The sequence below is a fragment of the Silene latifolia genome, chromosome 1, assembly GCF_048544455.1.
Source record: "Silene latifolia isolate original U9 population chromosome 1, ASM4854445v1, whole genome shotgun sequence".
NCBI lineage: Eukaryota > Viridiplantae > Streptophyta > Magnoliopsida > Caryophyllales > Caryophyllaceae > Silene > Silene latifolia.
The window spans coordinates 24532275-24549952 of record NC_133526.1 but is presented as its reverse complement, the minus strand read 5'-3'; the positions used below and the strand labels follow the sequence as shown (position 1 = coordinate 24549952).

Below are 17678 nucleotides of genomic sequence, written 5' to 3'. Positions count from 1 at the left end.
ATAACGTTCATACATAAGGTCCCATCATTATATGCTGAAAAATAATGAGACTTACAAACCTTATTGTGAGACACTCAGAAAGTGGGTGTACTCCTAATGTATCCAACAACCAACACTAGTAACTTATGTTGATCAGATGGTCTAGCTTGTGACGGAATAGTCCCGTCACAAATGAGAATTTGTGTATGTTGCTTTGTTGCTAATTTATCAAGTAGTTTTATTTTAAAAATTGTTAAATTGTTCTATTGTTATAACAAAACCCAAAAAAATATATTCCTACTTGAATTTGTGAGTCTCGTTTCATGATGGTGTTTGCAAGGATTATTAGGTATCATAATAATTGGTAAAATTACACACAAAAAGAAAAGTGAAATTTTTACCCTTAAAAATAAAGAGAGTGACCCTAAACTAATGTCCCTCATATAACACAACAATATAATCATCATTTTTTAACACACACACCTCTTTTTTATCATTTATCATTTTTTATTTTTTGTGAAGGGTGATTGTTTTAACACAAATTTTCATTGAAAACGCACACTATTCGTCATAAGTTGGAGACGATAGTGCTCCTCTCACAATATGCAAGTGGCAAATCAAGTGGGAATTAAATGGAGCACCCCACTTGCCCTTCCACTGTGAGAGGGGCACTATCCGTCTTCGGTTTGTAATGGATAGTGTCCGTCTTTAATGAGAGAAGCTGTTGTTTTAATTAAAAAGGGGAAATAACAAATAAGACGGAACAAGTATGTTGTATAAAAAAAACATTAATTATTATACCAACTGGACACTCTTAAAAAAAACAAAAAAACTATATAAGGTACCCAAGTTTTCTTACTAAACATACTAACTAAGCAATATTATGAATTTATGTTACTTCAACACTTCACTTTAACTATATCAAAACTTACATTATAGTAGTAACTTTTAGGAAATACAAAATAATATGAATCTTTTCTATGACTGTCCGTATTTACATCCGATAATTACTAATCAGTACCGTGTTACATCGAATCGAAACTTTGAGCCGAGTCGGAGTAAGATAGCCGAGGTCCAAGCATCAGGAGTCAGGACTATGACTAGGAGTCTAGGACTAGAAGTAGAACTAGAACTAACAAATGTTAGTCGCAGTCGGTATTAAAGCTCCGAAAGTTAGGGTTCGTTGATAAAGAACACAAATTGATCGTATCTCCATTTCCACAATCTACATCTTCCAAGAATTCAACATCCAACAAAAATGGCGATGGCAGCTTTGAGACGCGAAGGACGTCGTCTTACTCCTATGATCTACTCTAATCAAATTCCTACCATTCGTTCTTCTCTCCTCTCTCACGAGTACGCCCTCTCTTTCTCATTCCATCTATCCCTTCGTTTTTCGATTTCTACGCTTTTGATTTTGCTGTTTTGTTGTTAATTCACTGATTGAATTGATCGGATTGCATTTATCTGGAAAATGTTTATCTCATTTTGTGACATTTGATTTTGTTGATTTGGAATATACCGTCAATCGCTCCCATTTTTTGATTTGTTGATGAACAAAGTTTTCACCTTTTGATTGAATTTGATAGATTAATCATTTTTTTGTGATCGAATTAGTCTCTTGTATGGTGGTTTTGCGCAACAGTGTGTAAAATGGATCACCATTTTGGTTTGAAAGAATCACAAACTCTTAAGAAGTGGTACAAAAAACTATTTAACATAATTTCTTGTTTAAGACGGGCTTACACAATAATTTGTGATTTGTATGGGATGGGGGAATGTCAGGTTAGCTGAAAATGTAACAAATTTTGAGTCATGTAAATTGTAATGGAGCGGTTTTTTCGATTGTAAGGAGTAAGGACCCTGCAAGCTTTACTATTGACTGTTAGTGTGTGGTGCTTTTTTTTTTTTCATTTGAAAGAAATCGGTATCATGGAGAACTTGGTATCCTATTACCTATACTGATTAGAACAGTATGGCAGGTTATTATAAGAATGAAGTTGTGAGTAGTAGAGTTATGGAGGATTTAGTGTTTCGCAGAATGAAAATGGTAGGCGAGATTGTTTCGGGGGGTGAATACTTAAACGGAGTTTGACATAATTGTATATGATGGAATATTTGAGATATGGAGAGTGATATTTGCGGGAGTGTAAATTCTTCTACGATTGGCCGGACGATAATGGTATTCCTATGTTGATTTTCGGGTAGATGTCTGAGAATCTGGTACTAGGGTTGGCATGAGGGTCTATTTTTTATTTCATAATTGCATTTGAAATTCTGGTACCATGTTAAGAAACTATCCTTCAAATAAAATTTATATTTGCTTTGCGTAATTAAAGTTTTCATTTAGCGGGTTTTGTTTTGCAGGGAGCAGGTATCTCCAGGTGTTCGTTATGTTTCAACTCAAATTGGTGAGCACTTACAACTGAAGTTAGATGTTGGGTTGTAGCTGTTGTTACACATTTTTGTGCAATCATTGACTTTGATCTTTAATTTTTTTTTTTTTTTTTTTTTTTTTGCAAATACAGTTAGAACCCGCATGAAGAGTGTTAAGAACATCCAAAAGATCACAAAGGCTATGAAGATGGTTGCAGCCTCAAAGCTAAGACAAATCCAATCAAAAGCTGAAAACTCACGTGGCTTATGGCAACCTTTCACTGCACTTCTTGGGGACACTCCCAGTAAGCAGTTAATTTACATTTATTTATGTTCTGCCTGAACTTCATTATTGATTACAGTTAGCAGAGTGATTGTTACATTGCCTTTTCTGATATGCTAAAACGCACAGCTGTGGAGAATTTTCTTTGCAGTGTGTCTGAGGATCAAATTTGAAAGGTTTTGACATAAGTGGTGCTATAACTTACATGTCTTTGTCTTTTCATAAGTGGTGGGATAAAAAGAACTGATTTTGTTCTTAGGTTTTTCTTGTTTGTCTTTTAATGTATTTGAAACACTCCTCATGAGTCATGATATTTGTCTTCTTGTTATTCCTCCGGCTATATTGTTAGTCATCTTCTGGTAGATTCAAGATTTGTAGGTCAAATGTTGAGATGTCTAGTTTGTATTTGCTTAATGCTTGGCTATTAGTGTTGTCCTGGCTTTTCTGGTTTTGGCACAGGATGTATACTAATTTGCTTGCTGACTTAGGTGTTGATGTGAAGAGAAATGTGATTGTTACGATTTCCTCAGACAAAGGTCTCTGTGGTGGAATCAATTCAACTTCTGTCAAAACAAGCAGAGCAGTCCAGAAGCTGAACGCTGGTACTGGTCTACTTAAGCAGTTATTATCGTGAACTTAATTTTCACCCGCTGGCACTGTATTAAATAGATCGTTGTGGCCTAATATTAGTTGTTGCAAGAAATGTTGCCCCATAAATACAGCTTATACCACCTCAAAATGCGGCCGTGATAATCATCAAAAGGTTTACAGAAATCGAATATTTGAGTTTTTTACAGGAAATTTAGTGACGCTTGGAGGAGGGAAAATGAGTCCCCCCCCCCCCAACCAACTTGCTAACCACCATCCCTCCTTGCTCCCTCAATCCAAACAACTGTTTCCTATCATGCCTATCATGCATGCTGGTTAGGTTTCCTCTATTACTCAGCTACAAATGTTGTGGAACTCTGTTGCTGCAGGTCCAGACAAGGAAAATAAATATGTTATTTTGGGAGAGAAAGCCAAGGTGCAGCTTATTCGTGACTCAAAGGATAAGATTGAGCTCACTGTGAGCGATCTGCAGAAAAATCCTCTGAATTATACTCAGGTATGATTTCATGGTTGAGCAACTCACGTTAAGCTTGTTGAGAAATTGTGCAAACTTTTGCCATGTTTGTTTATCTGCCAGTTTATTGTGTCATTCTGTATGGGTTCTCAACCTGGTGGTTTTATTTTAATTGTATTTGAATTTCAAATGTAGGAATTAATTTTGTTTTACTGGTTACTTATCTTGTTTGTTTAAATCCTTGTTTTATGGACTCTGTCAAGACCTTAGATTTGCCTTGCTCAATATGCCTTAAAGGTGGAAACTATAGCTTAGCGGAATTATCATGAATGTAATCCCTGATCATTGGACTTATTTATCTGGAATCCTTCCTCTTTTCATATAGCCACTCTCTAAAGAAGTTGATCATGAGAGGGTATTTGGTAAAATGGTGCTCTCATTAAGTTTGTTTTCCATATTCCTGAGTTAGTTGGTTTACTTTCACGAAAATGGTTCACCTTTCCTTTACCAAGTAGCAACTACTAAACAATCTTTCAATTTTTTTTTTTAAAGGTGTCTGCAATTGCGGATGATATCTTGAAGAATGTGGAGTTTGATGCGTTGAGGATTGTATACAACAAGTTCAGTTCGGTTGTATCATTTCTGCCTACGGTGTCCACTGTCTTATCTCCCGAGGTATAGTTTTCAGCGGGATGAAAAACTGCTATTTCTGTTATTTATAAGTAATAACATAAGCTGTTTCTTTGTGTAGACTGTGGAGAGGGAGTCTGAGGCTGGTGGTAAGCTTGGTGATCTAGATTCTTATGAGATTGAAGGTGGAGAATCAAAGTCGGAGATACTCCAGAATTTATCAGAATTCCAGTTTTCTTGCGTAAGTATTTGTAGCTTCCATTTCGTTTGATGCCATGATGGAGGTTGGTGATATAACAATGCTCGTATTAATTCTGGTAGGACCATCCAGGATCTTCAAGTATTTGCCTTTTTAGTGTAATTTTGAGAGTTTAGATCTTAATCAAATGTGTTACTAAGGTTTTATATAGGATTTTGAGCTCCTTAGACCCTGATGGTGTACTAGTACAGTCGTACTACAATGCATTTGAATCCTGTTTGGTATATTTTCTATAGCTCAAACTTCATCAATGTCTCAGGTGATGTTCAATGCGGTCTTGGAGAATGCCTGCAGTGAGCAAGGTGCGAGAATGTCTGCAATGGACAGCTCTAGCAGAAACGCTGGGGAAATGCTTGATCGTCTGACTCTCACCTACAACAGGTCTATTCTCCTTTTTGCATGCTGAAATTGAGCACTAATTTTTTTTTGGGTCACATCCTGCAATTTATTCAATTTTAAGGGCATTCACAATGGTAGGAGGTCCAAATCAACTCGTGCAATTGCCACATAATCAGTTTAAAGACCAACTTCTTAAACCTACACGTCAAAATCTCTAGCAAATTTTTTAAACAGCTGGTCTTGTGTGAGACTGTTGTATGCATACAACCACATCCTAAATTATATTGTGAATTGAGGGATATGTCGTGAAATGAGGTTGGTGTATGCATACAACGGTCTTGTATGAGTTTATGTTGATTAATGTTTCAATAGCCTCTGCCTTTCTCTACTTTCCCCTTGCAAAAACTGAAGAAGCAATCCTTTAACAAAGCAGCTAATCCTGATAAGAAGTGTTTGGTGGTTTGGTTTTCCGGTGAATCTCCTTAGGCAGGAGCGGATCTGTGGTTGAGGGTTGAGGGTTGGGGATCCTGGGTTCAATAATTTTTTTGCATTTTGTTCACTTTTAAAGTTTTAAAGTTGAGAAAAAAATGTATGATAATGGCCGCTTATAAAATATGTTCAGTAGGACACTGTACAGAAATTTCATGGTCCACCATTCTGACCATTGTCCCGGGTGTTAAAAAACGATCATTGTGGATGCCTAAAAATATGTTATTGATCTGAATTCTAATGTTTTTGCCGTGGACATATATTGAATCATTCTTCTTTCATTGGTGACAGAACTCGCCAAGCATCTATCACCACTGAACTTACTGAGATTATTTCTGGAGCATCAGCACTGGAGACTTAAACATGAACAATTGTTACTGTTGCTTTTGATGTTGACGACATAAGTTTGACTTTGTTCAGGCTTTTTCACTGTCTCTTTGGTGAACATTTATAATAATTCCGCTTCCATCTTTTTCGGGGACCATATGGAAGTGATTTCTTTTTTTTGGATGATTTTGGTGTATACTGGAAAACTCTGTATGATGTTGAGAATGAAATTGTTCAGAAGCTGGCATTAATTCTGATGTGCCGGCCTTGTAATTTTCCCTGCATTTATGTAATATATATTGCCTTCCTTGAGAGTTGAGTACCATTTTTCTCATTGTATTCGAATTTTTGAGTCGTTCAGTTCCACAAAACTCCCTCTCCATCAGGTCTTTGACCACCTGGATTTTGACAACAATTTAGGTCAATAAATTATAAATCCATCAATCCTCTCGTATCAAAGCCTGTTTATGTTTTAAGAATGAGGGATATTGTGGTCCTTTAGGGGTGTTACTGATTTTCTGATGTACATTTACTGACGTGACTGAAAGTAAATGGCGCTTCACTAAGCTGAATCCGGTTGAATTAATTTAAAAAAAGACATCGTTTACATTGCTATTATTGTCACGGCCGAAAAGAAGCACAACACTACATAAAACAAATATGATCAAATGAACCAAAATTCCGTGCTTGTATAGCTATAGCTCAAGTGTCGTTTCTTGTGAATTTTTTCTATTACATACTTCTGAATGTAGGTAAGTCAGCATAAGCAACTGCATTTGTACGCATTCATGCTTGCGCAGTAACAATTATCAGCATTGGTTATTCTGAACATGACCACCATAGAGGCGCGCAACACTGGTTTGATCAAAGAGAGTGCAATGTGCATCATAGCCATTGGTCGAGAGTTCTGCAAAATTGCATCCGATGGGTAGATAGCATTCAGGTGTGCCCTAATTCTGTTGATGGAGTCTTAACACTATTGTCATGCCAAGAACTCAAAGGTGATTCTTCACTCCATAAAAGGGGAGAAATCTGCTCGAGTTTAAGTTGGAAAACTTCGCAGAATTCTTTTACAAGAGAGTTATGGGCAATTTCAATCAGTACTGAATTGTCAGCATTACGCTTATCAGAAGATGACCGATCATAGGATGTCTGAGCTCCTCTAAGCAGCTGTTCAATGCTCCCAACCTGTCGGTCTTGTATACCGCAAGGTATAATTTGCTGGAAGGGTGCTAAATCTGTAGAAACATTCAGAGCTAATCCGTGGTATGCTATCCACTGGGATACCCGTATCCCAATTGCTGCCAACTTTTGATTCCCTGGCACATATCAGTGAGGTCAGTGACCTGGAGAAAGCTACCAGAATTAAGTAACTTCTCACTGCAACGCATCAGAGAGGGTAGGTTCATGTTACTTTGACACATACAATAGTATCCAAGCATATGGCTCGGCTTTTTTATGGAAAATCCACAAGTTTTTGGCCTAAAATGAAGTGTCCCAGTATCAGACCCATATCCAGGAGTCCGTGCGGGACATAAGTGATATCTCTATTAAGTTCCCGTTTTGCATAGACTACAATAAACAAACATTTCATACTGAAACTGAAGTTTTGCTGAGAGATGCATTCTTATCCTAGAAAGGTTCAGCAAAATGACCAGACCAGGAAAATGTACCACGATTGTGTATCATAAAAGCAAATGATGATCTTGTTTCTATATAGTACTACGTATCAAAGACGTGGTTTTGGTAGCATGATAAAAATGTTACCACAGCCAATGTAATTGCTTGTGAAATTTAGAAGTACCATATTGATTTAAGAACGGTGGTCGGCAAAGAGGGGAAGACAGTAGAATCCTAACAAATAGTGTCCGAGTTAAGAAAGCAATCAAGCATTCACACCAACCCAATTTTTTGGTCGCGAAACAATGTATTTAAATAATATATGCACAGTTAAGAAAACAGTCATACCAACCCAAACACCAGTTAAGCCCTCAAGCCGTGAAGCTTTGATAGAAAATGCAGAGGATAGAACACGAATCACCACTTCCTCGAGAGTCCTGAGGTACCAATGGAGATCCATTTTGTGATTTCGCAGATTGATAATAGGGTACATAACTAGCTACAATAAAAGATGCATCAAGTTAGCAAAGAAGACAGACAGGGCCATAAATCATAATATTATAAATTTGTAATCATTCAACAAGCACAGAGAACTAGACACGATCAAATATTTGCGATAAAGCATCAAACAACGTATCATATATTCCAACTCATTTAAGATATTCAGTGGAGTAATGATACTCTTCAATTACATTTTCTCTAATATGCCAAATTATAAAAACATGATGCATTCATTGTAGCTGGCATAGTGACAGCGAAGATGTTAGTACAAGCATGCAATCTCAGGAGATGTAATACAGAAATCCAACGCAAGGGAAAAGAAGCATCAACAAATTCCTAACAATGGGAATAAACCTCGTATAATTCCATGCGGCAGAATAAAAACTACGAGAGAAGTCCAAAGAAGTAACATTCAGTACCTGCCCTGGTCCATGGTAGGTAACTTCACCGCCTCGTTCAGTTCTAAAAACATCATAAGGAGGGTTATTGACATCAAACTTCATGAACATCTCCGAACTACCAGTACCAAGGGTATAAACGGGTGGATGTTGCAGTACGATCACAGTATCAGGACACTCGATATTTTTCTCAATCAATGTCTTCTTCTCTTTGACGATAGCTTTCTGCAAAGCCCATGCCTTACCGTAAGGTACAAGCACATTGTGTAGATCAATGTAATCACACCTATAGCACATAGATGCACCATGACTAAGTCAAGACTATCATAAGTCTATACAGTGATATTGTGTGTCACAAGATAGACTAGTTCATAAGTCTATACATGCCATGTGAAACAAAATCCATCAAAAAAACTCTATAAATGAATTTAATCAAACCTTTTCAACGCCGCGCATCTTGACTTGAAATTTGTGCTATAGGAGGCCTGATTGGATGGCAGGCCAATGCAAGACTCATGAGAACTACTACTCCATTGATTGTGAATTGGGTAAGATGCGCATTGAAGGCCAGGACTTATTGGCAAGACTTGATTCATTGTGTATTCAGTAACATATTATTGAATGAACAGCCTGAAAAGTCATCAAACTGCGTCGAAATCCAAATGCTACAATATGGAAGCTGTCATGAATAGCAGAAAAAATCCTGTTAATTGGACGAAAATCATCATCAAGTAGCAGTTAATCAAGAGTTCAAGAGTTTAATCTATTTTTGCCTAATAGTTTCACTTCCCCCACAATCTATGCTCAAAACAAGTGAAGCAACTGAGAAACTGATCAAAACAAATACAGTAAGATGCATAATGACCCTGGCCCATTGGTCCATACAGCTCTATCCAAGTAGCAGCACACTTAGCACTCTCCTCCCTGTACTAGCACACTCAAACACCCCTCTCCGGAACAACAAATGGTCAATCCATCCATAGTCAATCACATTGTTGTTAGCTTGCCATAACTTCATCCAACAATACTACGAAATACTAATGAGCCAACAAACCTCAACATGACTGTACCCAAACTGATCCTATTTGTGTCACTTTAGGGATTTGAGCCTCAAGAAATCACCAACTCATAACCACGAGGCAATACAATATAACCCGCTAATCAGCAAACCAGTCAAACTTCACCCTACCCAATTATTAAAAACAACAACATTACTCAAGTGCCTCAATTAACTCCCGCTAATTAAGGGATAGGGGGGAAGGTCAGATGTACCAAGTGTTACCCTTGTGCTAGCTGTAGAATATACAAGATAATATCAATGCAAGATAAGAGCAATCAAGTATTTTTAGTATTAAATCATCATCTTATTTGTAGAGAGATTTGTCAGTAATTACTCCCAGAATTACCCATATGTGTACAGCTAATTGATTTCAATCATCCTTGATCTTAGGCTAGAATTATGCTATTCTGTACGTAGGTATGTATATGATGCATGTATAAATAAGTCTTCTTGTATCAATAAAATTCATTCAAGTTTCAACCTTTCATGGTATATAGAGCCTTAATCGATCTCATCCCTACCCACACACAAAACAGCCGCAACAACCACCATAGTAAACCATGAATCTGCCATCCCGAATCCACACGAAACCAACAAACCCCTTACCCACATCAATTTCAGCAACTGCATCAAACTCGACTCTCTAAACTACCTATCCTGACAGTTCCAAATCTCTCACCTTCTCTTTGGTTATAGCCTGCTTGGCTATCTAGATGGAAGCACCCCAAAAACCCCTGCCACCATCGTTAACACCAACAAAACCGAAACATCAAACCCAGTATACCACACTTGGCAGAAACAAGTTCGACTCCTACTCGGAGCACTCAAGGGCACCCTATCACAGGCTCTCCAATCCCTCATAGTTCGTGCCACGACTTCGAAAGAAGCGTGGGATACACTAGCACACACATACGCCAACCCTTCATGTGGACACATCTTACAACTCAAAGACCGTCTTGAATCCATTGTTAAAACCAATGAGCAAACCATCACTGATTACATGAAGTCATGAACTCTATAAAATCATGTATCCATCAGCCAGCCCTTCCCGAAGATGTCGTCTCAAAGCTCTTCAAGGGCCTCGATTACGACTCTTACAAACCTGTCATGGACACCGTGAGAGCTCGTGACACTACCATCAGTTTCAAGGCTCTTCACGAAAAACTTATCCAACAAGAGCTACTTATCAAACAACAATCCCCCACCAGACAGCATTCCTTCCGTACCTATCACCGACAATCCACAACAAATCAACCCAACCCCAACCCACGCTACACCAATAATACTCACAACTCCAATCCTGCTCCTTTCAAAGGCAAATGTCAATGGTGCAGAACTGTCGGTCACGTTGTTTCCTAATGCCCCATTTTCCAACAACTCTACCCACACATAACCTTCGCTGACCTCCCTCAAATCGTGGCCACCGCAACCAGCCCCAAGCAAACACTGCTACCACCAGCCTTCCCCACCCCAATTCTGCCTGGCTTTTCGACAGTGGTGCCTCGCACCATGTCACACACGACCTCGATACCCTCACTCTTCACTCCCAATTGCAAACATAGGTGCCTTCTCTATTACAACACCTCATTTATTTCATTTTAAAAACGCTTTACCTGTTCCGCAAATTTCTCGAAATATTTTTTCCATCTCTCAATTATGTCATGATACTAATGCATATATTGTTTTCTCGCAGAACTCCTTTTTTATTAAGGCTCACTCGAAAGGGGCGACTCTCCAAGGACCTGCTAAAGACGAAGTTTATGAATGAAACCCAACACCCCACGACCATGTAGCTATTACTAGGCCCTCACCTCTATCGTGGCCTCACTGATTGAGACACCCTACTTATAATATTATTAAGCTCATCAATAATAAACTCTCGTTTCGAATTTCTGATTTTGATTACTGTAACTCATGTAACATCAAAAGAGTCATAAGCTTCCATTCTATAATTCTACATTCACGTCTCATATTTTCCGATGTTTAAACCGCACCCGTTGAATCACCTGAGCACTACAAATACTAAATTATTTTTGTGGATCACTTTAGCAAATGCATTTGGCTTTTTCCAATTAAAAAGACGAATAATATTTCTCGACTCAATCCCAAATAAGCCCAATTACAACCTAATCCACCATATACAGCAACCAAGATTGGAATCAATCAGTAGCAATAAGAAATGCAGCATGATTTCATCATTTAATATAGTTCGAACAACAAAAATGTAAATTCATCAAAACAGCAACCAATTAATTGATCAAAATCATACAGTAGTTCAGAACACGATAACACCCACATGATAATTTCGAAAACTACAAAAGTAAGATGCTAACTAATCAGACATTAAGAGTTTAAACAATTGAAATCAATCAAAAGCTTAGCATTATAAACAAAATGAACCCCTAGAAATTCAGAAATTGAACTTACAAATCGTAAGGAAAAAGAGCGAAGCATTCAATAAAACCCGCCAACCCGGGATCAATAAAACCCGCTAACCCGGGATCAATTGGAGAGGTAGGAGAGGGAAAATTGGGAATGCTGGGGGTAACAACTATAAGTGAGTTTTGGGTTCTACTATAACAACAAACTAGAGTTTAGACCCGTGCATTTTATAGATTTTTTTTTTTAATAAATTACTTATACTAGTATAATAGTGCTATCTTATTAATTTTTCAATTTTCATATTTCTCGTCACGGTATATAGGTTGAAGGTAAGGATATTTTGGTCTTAAAAAACGAACTTAAGTCACAAAAATTCAAATTGGCATCAATTTTCCGCTAAAGTCAATATTTTGATTATAATTTATGATCAGAAGTACTATTATGGATGTGATTTTCAAAAACAAATTATAAAGCCGTAATTTCAAAAAGTGATTTTTAAAAGGCTGCAATCAACAATTTTCTCTAGTTATTATTCTAATTCAAGATTCAAATTATAATAATAATAATAAAAAAAACAGAAAAACGATCAATGATTGATCAAAATTCCAGATTTGAGGCGATACATTAGTTCTTTGATTTAAGTTAAATAGGTCTAACTTAATTATTAGTTCAAGTTAAATGGTCTTTAATTTAAACACTCATTGTTCGAGATATAAGTAAATTACGAGCAAATATCCCATTGATTCAAAGTTTAGGCGGACTTTTAGGGTGTGTTTGGATAGCAAAAGTGGAGGGAAAGGGAGGGGAGGGAGAAGGGGGGAAGAGAAAGGGAGGGAAGGGAAGAGGAGGGGAAATGGGATGTAGGTGTTTGGATACAATTTCCTTCCAAATCTTGCCTATTGGGGAGAGATTTTGATTTGCCTTGGAGGAGGGAAAATGGATCCCTCCCAATCTCTCCCCCTCCATTTCTCTCCACCCTTGTTTCCTATCCAAACAAGGGATTTTAAGTCTCCTACTCTCCCTCCCTTTGCTTTCCCTCCAAATCCATCAATCCAAACATACCCTTAGTCAATTATCGTTGCTAATCTTGTCTCTTTCGTCCATCCTTGAAGGCACGAGTTCGAGTCCTCTATCCAGCATTGTTCTTTTATTTAAATCGCTTCCGCATTCATATCATATATGGTCATCAGTCGAAATATCCGACGGATCGAAATGATTGAAAAGAAAGGATATCCTTGTACTAATTCACATTGCTGTAGCCTTATCTCAATCTTATCGGTGGTTATCGTTCGTAAACAACTTCTGCAACCCGTATTAGCAGCGTTTCGAAATGTGCAGGCTTGTAATTTCATCAGCTCCAAAAAATTGTGCCCAGTGATGGGCAAATGAATAGGTTAAATGGTCAGCAAAAACTGTCACCTATTACTTGAAGGCATCGTCGTCTTCTTTTACAGTGAAACACAATTTTCCATTCTAGTGATCTCTATTTAGTGACACCATAGCCTTTTGAGCCCTCAAAATAGCAGGAGAGCCTTGCCTAGCTTTCTCCACTATCTGCATTATCAGCATCATGTCGTCATCATCGTTATCACCATCACTGTCATAACAATCGTCCGTGCTATCTTCACTTGACGGTATTCCTGTTATACTAATAGGCACTGCTTCCTCTCTTCTCCCGGCAAGCCACGTGTGCTTGTCCTCCATATTTTGCTTATTTGGACTTTCAACTCGGATCTGGAAAGGCTTTTCTCCTGGTCGTTTTACCTTGTTGAGTTCCTCAAAAGCTTCATTGTAGGCATCGAGTGCATCCCCTGACAAATTCATGACGAGAGGCTGTGAAATGGGACTCCGAGTCTCTCTGGTTCTCGGACTGCATTTCGAAGAGGATGATCCGCTATTTGAAACATCTCTCAAATAATTACTTCTCTCGACTAATAGGTGATTTATCTGGTTATGGCTCTTAGCCAGCTCTGTCTCAAGCTCTATTATCTTCTCTTCTAATCTTGATTGAATGACGTCATGCAAACGTAAGCTGAGCTCGTGAGGTGAGACACCATCTTGGGCTGATTGTCGGATCGGGGTTGGGGTGCTGTGTGAGCCTCTGTCAACGGTAGGTTCCGAGCTGGACCTTCCACGTAAGACGTCGATCTGTAGTTCTCCGTGCACTAATTCCGCAATTAAGTCCTGGTCAAATCCCTGGTTCAACTACATTGAGATTGGAAATTTTATTAACAGCAGAATAATTTAAGTAACTAGTGTGAAGCATGTATGAAATCTGTACGATTTCACATGGTTTTTATGCAAAGCCTTTCCAAATCCACAAACAGGTAATAAAAAAGTTGACACACTTAGACCTAGCAAAACTGAGCCAACCTAGATTGACCCAACCTGTATTCGAACAGATGATCCGAAATGTGACCTGAAAGGCTGAAACCAAAACTGGCCCGAATTTGAATACCTCGACCCGACTCCTATCCTCTAAATGACCGGACAATAACACAACTGAAATATACCCGAACCCAAAATGAATCGACTTTATCTAAATGCAAAATACCAAACCCGTAGCAGACTCAAGTGATCTATTTGCCACTTGCCAGGACTTGCTAACACTCTCGCGCAACAGTAGCAACATTATCTTAGTCTGTTATCTGAAGCTTTTTATTTCCTATAAGCAGCAGAACTTTATCACATGTGTTTGACAGACAATTGGTAAGATGGTCTTACAGTTACAGGTTGAAATCTTTAATCCTTTAGATAAAAAAAAATTCAAACCAGTAGCTTAAAACTTCCTATTCCGATGGGCCATCTCAAACAAAAGTTTCATTACATTATACTTCGAACAAGTTTGCAATCAGAAACTCATTATGCTACTAGATATCACGAATGAAGCTCACATTTTATGTTTCAATGCAAATAATAAATCACGAAACAACAAATTTAGATAGAGTTTTGAATTTTGAATCATTGAAAGTTGAAACTAGTCTTACCTCTGATGACATGATTGATCCTTTCATGCACAGCTCGAGTCTTTCCAGTTCAGCTTCAAGCTCAGCTTCGATGTTACTGATTGAAGCATCTTCCTTAAGACAGGCCGATTTTTCATCAGCATATCTTGATAAACTACTCATATCTGCTTTGTTGGAAAAGCCATCTGGTTTCTCATTGCTACTCAAAACGCCGTGCACATCCAGTAAATCGTCATCGTTGACAAGCTCTTCCACAATTAAAGCATCTTTCATCTCCAGCTCTTCTTGAAGATCTTCGACTAAACTTTCACTTTGCCTCAAGCTAAACTTCAACTTCTCTAACTCCACCTTATTCGCTATTATAGTAAAAAGTATGCCGATTGACATCCCAAGGCAGAAACGTGCTTGCCCATTTGACAAAACTGGCAGAATTAACAGTTAGGAAGCAAGACATTAAAAACATAATGACCCAAAAAAGAGAACGAATTTCAATATAGCAACAACAAAACAAGCCTAAAGTATCTCCTCGCCATAAGGTGAAGAATGTCATATGGTTCAGGATACAACTATTTAAATCAGACTACAGAATCTTAGGTTTTAAAAAGTGCAAGCAGCATGCCTGCGCCACGGTGGCGAGACACAAGGAACAAGGCAAAGGCATGTGCCTCATGCACACGACGCGAAAAAAATAAAATAAAATAAATAAATAAAAAATAAAATCTAATCTGCATACTCTTTTTTGGATTTTAAGGAGGTCAACATGTAAATAAGTAAAATCAAGGGAAATGGGACAAAAAAAGGGCATAAAATAAGGAACAAAAAAAAAACGGAAACTGCGCAGTAGTGCGGCTCACCAGCTGCACCACCTTACACAACGTACACCAAACGCATCTCGCGGGTCTTGTCTAGTATCACACTAATCCTTACGCATAGCCATTTTGTAATCTAAGAACATCATTAAAGCCTTCTAGACTTCTAGTTATAAGTGAAACAGTGACTATATAGAGATCAAACGCTTTAAAAAGGAGCGAAACATATGTTCATCAATCATCATTACAATTTGTCAGCGTGATACAGAAATTGATACCAGAACGTACCCATTACGGAGTTACAAGAACAGTACCTGCCTGGGTATCAAATTGCATGATGTTGCTGCTAAGATGTGATTTTTCCATCCGGCTCTTATCGTTGATTTTCTGTGTTGAGCAATCCACTGCGTTAATTTGAGGCAAACAAGGAACCCCAATCACATCATTATCCGCTTTCGGGGGAACCTTTTCGTGTAGCCTACCCATGAATTTACCATTTGGTCTACTGATTATCCGTTTTCCATCACTGACCAGAAAAGGCCTCAAAGATGGAGTACAGGGAGATGAAAGTGGGGTTAAAAGATATTCCTCTATTTCAGCTTGTTCCTTATGCATTTGCGCCATTACGCAACTATCCAAAGAATTGTGAGGGTTAATATACTGCAAATGAAGTCGTCTGCTGCTTCTCTGAGACTTCTTGCTTGGAGCCCCCAATTCCCAAGTACTATCCTCAGGTATACCACTCATATCATCCCTAAATTCCGCAGAAAACATGGATTCGGAGGGAAAGCTTCCGTCCTCATGTCTTCCAATGCCTTGTTCATGATTCCAAGTACTATGACTAGTTACTTCTCTCCTTGATGTTTCGGATAATATTTCATCACCATTGCAAATTTCTGATCTTTTTCGTGACAACTTCTTGATCGGGCAAGTCTTGTCACGTATTCTTTCAATCAATGACGGGATTTGAGGCTCATTTAACTCGGATACGTCTTCTTTATCCCCCGAAATGTGCTGCCAGTACTTGGCTATATATCCAGCACCAGCAGCAGCAGCCACTACCCATATATCCATTTTTCACCCGTATCTCTCAAAGACTGCCCAGACGGGGTTCCCAACCCGAAATCGACAAATCTAACAATCAATCTTTAACATCCTCTATGCCATCCAATTTCCATGAATCCCATCATCCAATCAAACAAACTACATATTCAATACAGCTCATTCTCAATAACAATTTTCTAAACAATAATAACATTTTAATTATTACCTTCTATTATAATCAGTAACAAAATTTCATAAACCCTAATTATAACTACATCCCCAAATCTTCAAATGCAGAAATAAAAAAAAAAAACCATTACTGAAAACAATAAAATGAACACAAAATAAGCCCAAAAACTTAATTTGCAGAAAGAAATCAGAGAATTTGAGAGATACCCAATTGAAATCAACCTATGAACTGCAGAACCCAACAATGACAGATTGAACAGAAACCCAGTTGTGTATAACAAATTGGATTCTTCAACGCATAACCGAGAACATTAAGACTGCAATTTCGTTGAAAAAGGAGACAATGTTTAGTTGGCCAAAGACAGTGACTTTATTACTTCTGTTCTCCGAACAAAGTGAGTTTGGTTATGCTTTGTTTGTTGTATCACAGGCTCCACAGCTTGCTTTGGTGTCAAGGGATGAATCATCATATATCATATCGGGAAAGTGGTGTTTTACCCTCATAATATAATTGTGAAATTAACCCCCATAACTTTCAATTGAAATGATTAGGCCCCGTAACTTACATAATAGGTGAAATTAAACCCCTTGTCAAAATCTCGCGAGAAATTCAATTTAGCATATCACAAAAGTAAATGGTTATATTTTTATGAAAAATACAAAATAAAAGTTTAAATTAATAAAAAAATTATAATATTTTACGGAAAAAAACAGATTATTATTTTTATATAATTTCAATTTTTGTACTCTACAATTTTTGTAAAAAAAATTCAATTGCAAAATATTTTGTTAGATTGTTGTCTTAAAAATTAAAAGTCGGAATGATTTCATAACAAAAAATATAAAAAAATATAATAAAAGGGTAAAAAAATATATTAAAATTTTTCTATTTTTCAACATTTTAAAATAATTCACATAACACTGTTAATTGTTTATTTGTTTTTTCAAAAATCATACCGAATTA

The 17678-nt window shown here is 37.6% G+C and overlaps 3 protein-coding genes across 5 annotated transcripts; 1 reads left to right on the top strand and 2 right to left on the bottom strand.

Moving 5' to 3' along the window:
• Positions 1-1103: 1103 nt before the first annotated feature.
• On the top strand, positions 1104-6057 carry LOC141601506 (ATP synthase subunit gamma, mitochondrial-like). Its single transcript, XM_074421795.1, has 9 exons — positions 1104-1335; positions 2347-2390; positions 2508-2660; positions 3127-3240; positions 3616-3743; positions 4254-4376; positions 4453-4572; positions 4850-4971; positions 5710-6057. The coding sequence occupies exons 1-9, from the start codon at positions 1238-1240 to the stop codon at positions 5777-5779; spliced, it is 972 nt and encodes a 323-aa protein (XP_074277896.1). The 5' UTR covers positions 1104-1237; the 3' UTR covers positions 5780-6057.
• A 251-nt stretch (positions 6058-6308) lies between these two features.
• On the bottom strand, positions 6309-11899 carry LOC141601511 (octanoyltransferase LIP2p2, chloroplastic-like). 2 transcript variants are annotated; one of them, XM_074421801.1, is made up of 5 exons: positions 11752-11899; positions 8703-8943; positions 8286-8550; positions 7714-7864; positions 6309-7064 (listed from the first exon to the last, which is right to left on the bottom strand). In XM_074421801.1, the coding sequence occupies exons 2-5, from the start codon at positions 8858-8860 to the stop codon at positions 6685-6687; spliced, it is 954 nt and encodes a 317-aa protein (XP_074277902.1). In that variant the 5' UTR covers positions 8861-8943; positions 11752-11899; the 3' UTR covers positions 6309-6684. The 2 variants fall into 2 exon arrangements, with proteins under 2 accessions (XP_074277902.1, XP_074277903.1); XM_074421802.1 differs by lacking the exon at positions 11752-11899 and having other exon boundaries at positions 8286-8489; positions 8703-8791.
• Positions 11900-12419: 520 nt separating this feature from the next.
• Positions 12420-17166, bottom strand: LOC141601496 (uncharacterized). 2 transcript variants are annotated; one of them, XM_074421789.1, is made up of 4 exons: positions 16922-17166; positions 15796-16684; positions 14694-15094; positions 12420-13911 (listed from the first exon to the last, which is right to left on the bottom strand). In XM_074421789.1, exons 2-4 carry the CDS (start codon positions 16553-16555, stop codon positions 13180-13182), a joined length of 1893 nt encoding a protein of 630 aa, XP_074277890.1. In that variant the 5' UTR covers positions 16556-16684; positions 16922-17166; the 3' UTR covers positions 12420-13179. The 2 variants fall into 2 exon arrangements, with proteins under 2 accessions (XP_074277890.1, XP_074277887.1); XM_074421786.1 differs by lacking the exon at positions 16922-17166 and having other exon boundaries at positions 15796-16913.
• Positions 17167-17678: the final 512 nt, after the last annotated feature.

Bases quoted from the DNA above. Each gene is read 5' to 3' on its own strand.
- LOC141601511 (XM_074421801.1), bottom strand. From the start codon at position 8,860: ATGAATCAAGTCTTGCCAATAAGTCCTGGCCTTCAATGCGCATCTTAC. The intron at 8,551-8,702 runs GTTTGATTAAAT...TATGTGCTATAG, and splicing joins AGATGCGCGGCGTTGAAAAG to GTGTGATTACATTGATCTAC. The intron at 7,065-7,713 runs GTATGACTGTTT...GATATGTGCCAG, and splicing joins CTTAACTGGTGTTTGGGTTG to GGAATCAAAAGTTGGCAGCA.
- LOC141601496 (XM_074421789.1), bottom strand. From the start codon at position 16,555: ATGGATATATGGGTAGTGGCTGCTGCTGCTGGTGCTGGATATATAGCC. The intron at 15,095-15,795 runs GTACTGTTCTTG...TAATTCTGCCAG, and splicing joins GCAATTTGATACCCAGGCAG to TTTTGTCAAATGGGCAAGCA. The intron at 13,912-14,693 runs GTAAGACTAGTT...ATCTCAATGTAG, and splicing joins GATCAATCATGTCATCAGAG to TTGAACCAGGGATTTGACCA.
- LOC141601506 (XM_074421795.1), top strand. From the start codon at position 1,238: ATGGCGATGGCAGCTTTGAGACGCGAAGGACGTCGTCTTACTCCTATG. The intron at 3,241-3,615 runs GTACTGGTCTAC...CTGTTGCTGCAG, and splicing joins AGTCCAGAAGCTGAACGCTG to GTCCAGACAAGGAAAATAAA. The intron at 4,377-4,452 runs GTATAGTTTTCA...TTCTTTGTGTAG, and splicing joins CCACTGTCTTATCTCCCGAG to ACTGTGGAGAGGGAGTCTGA.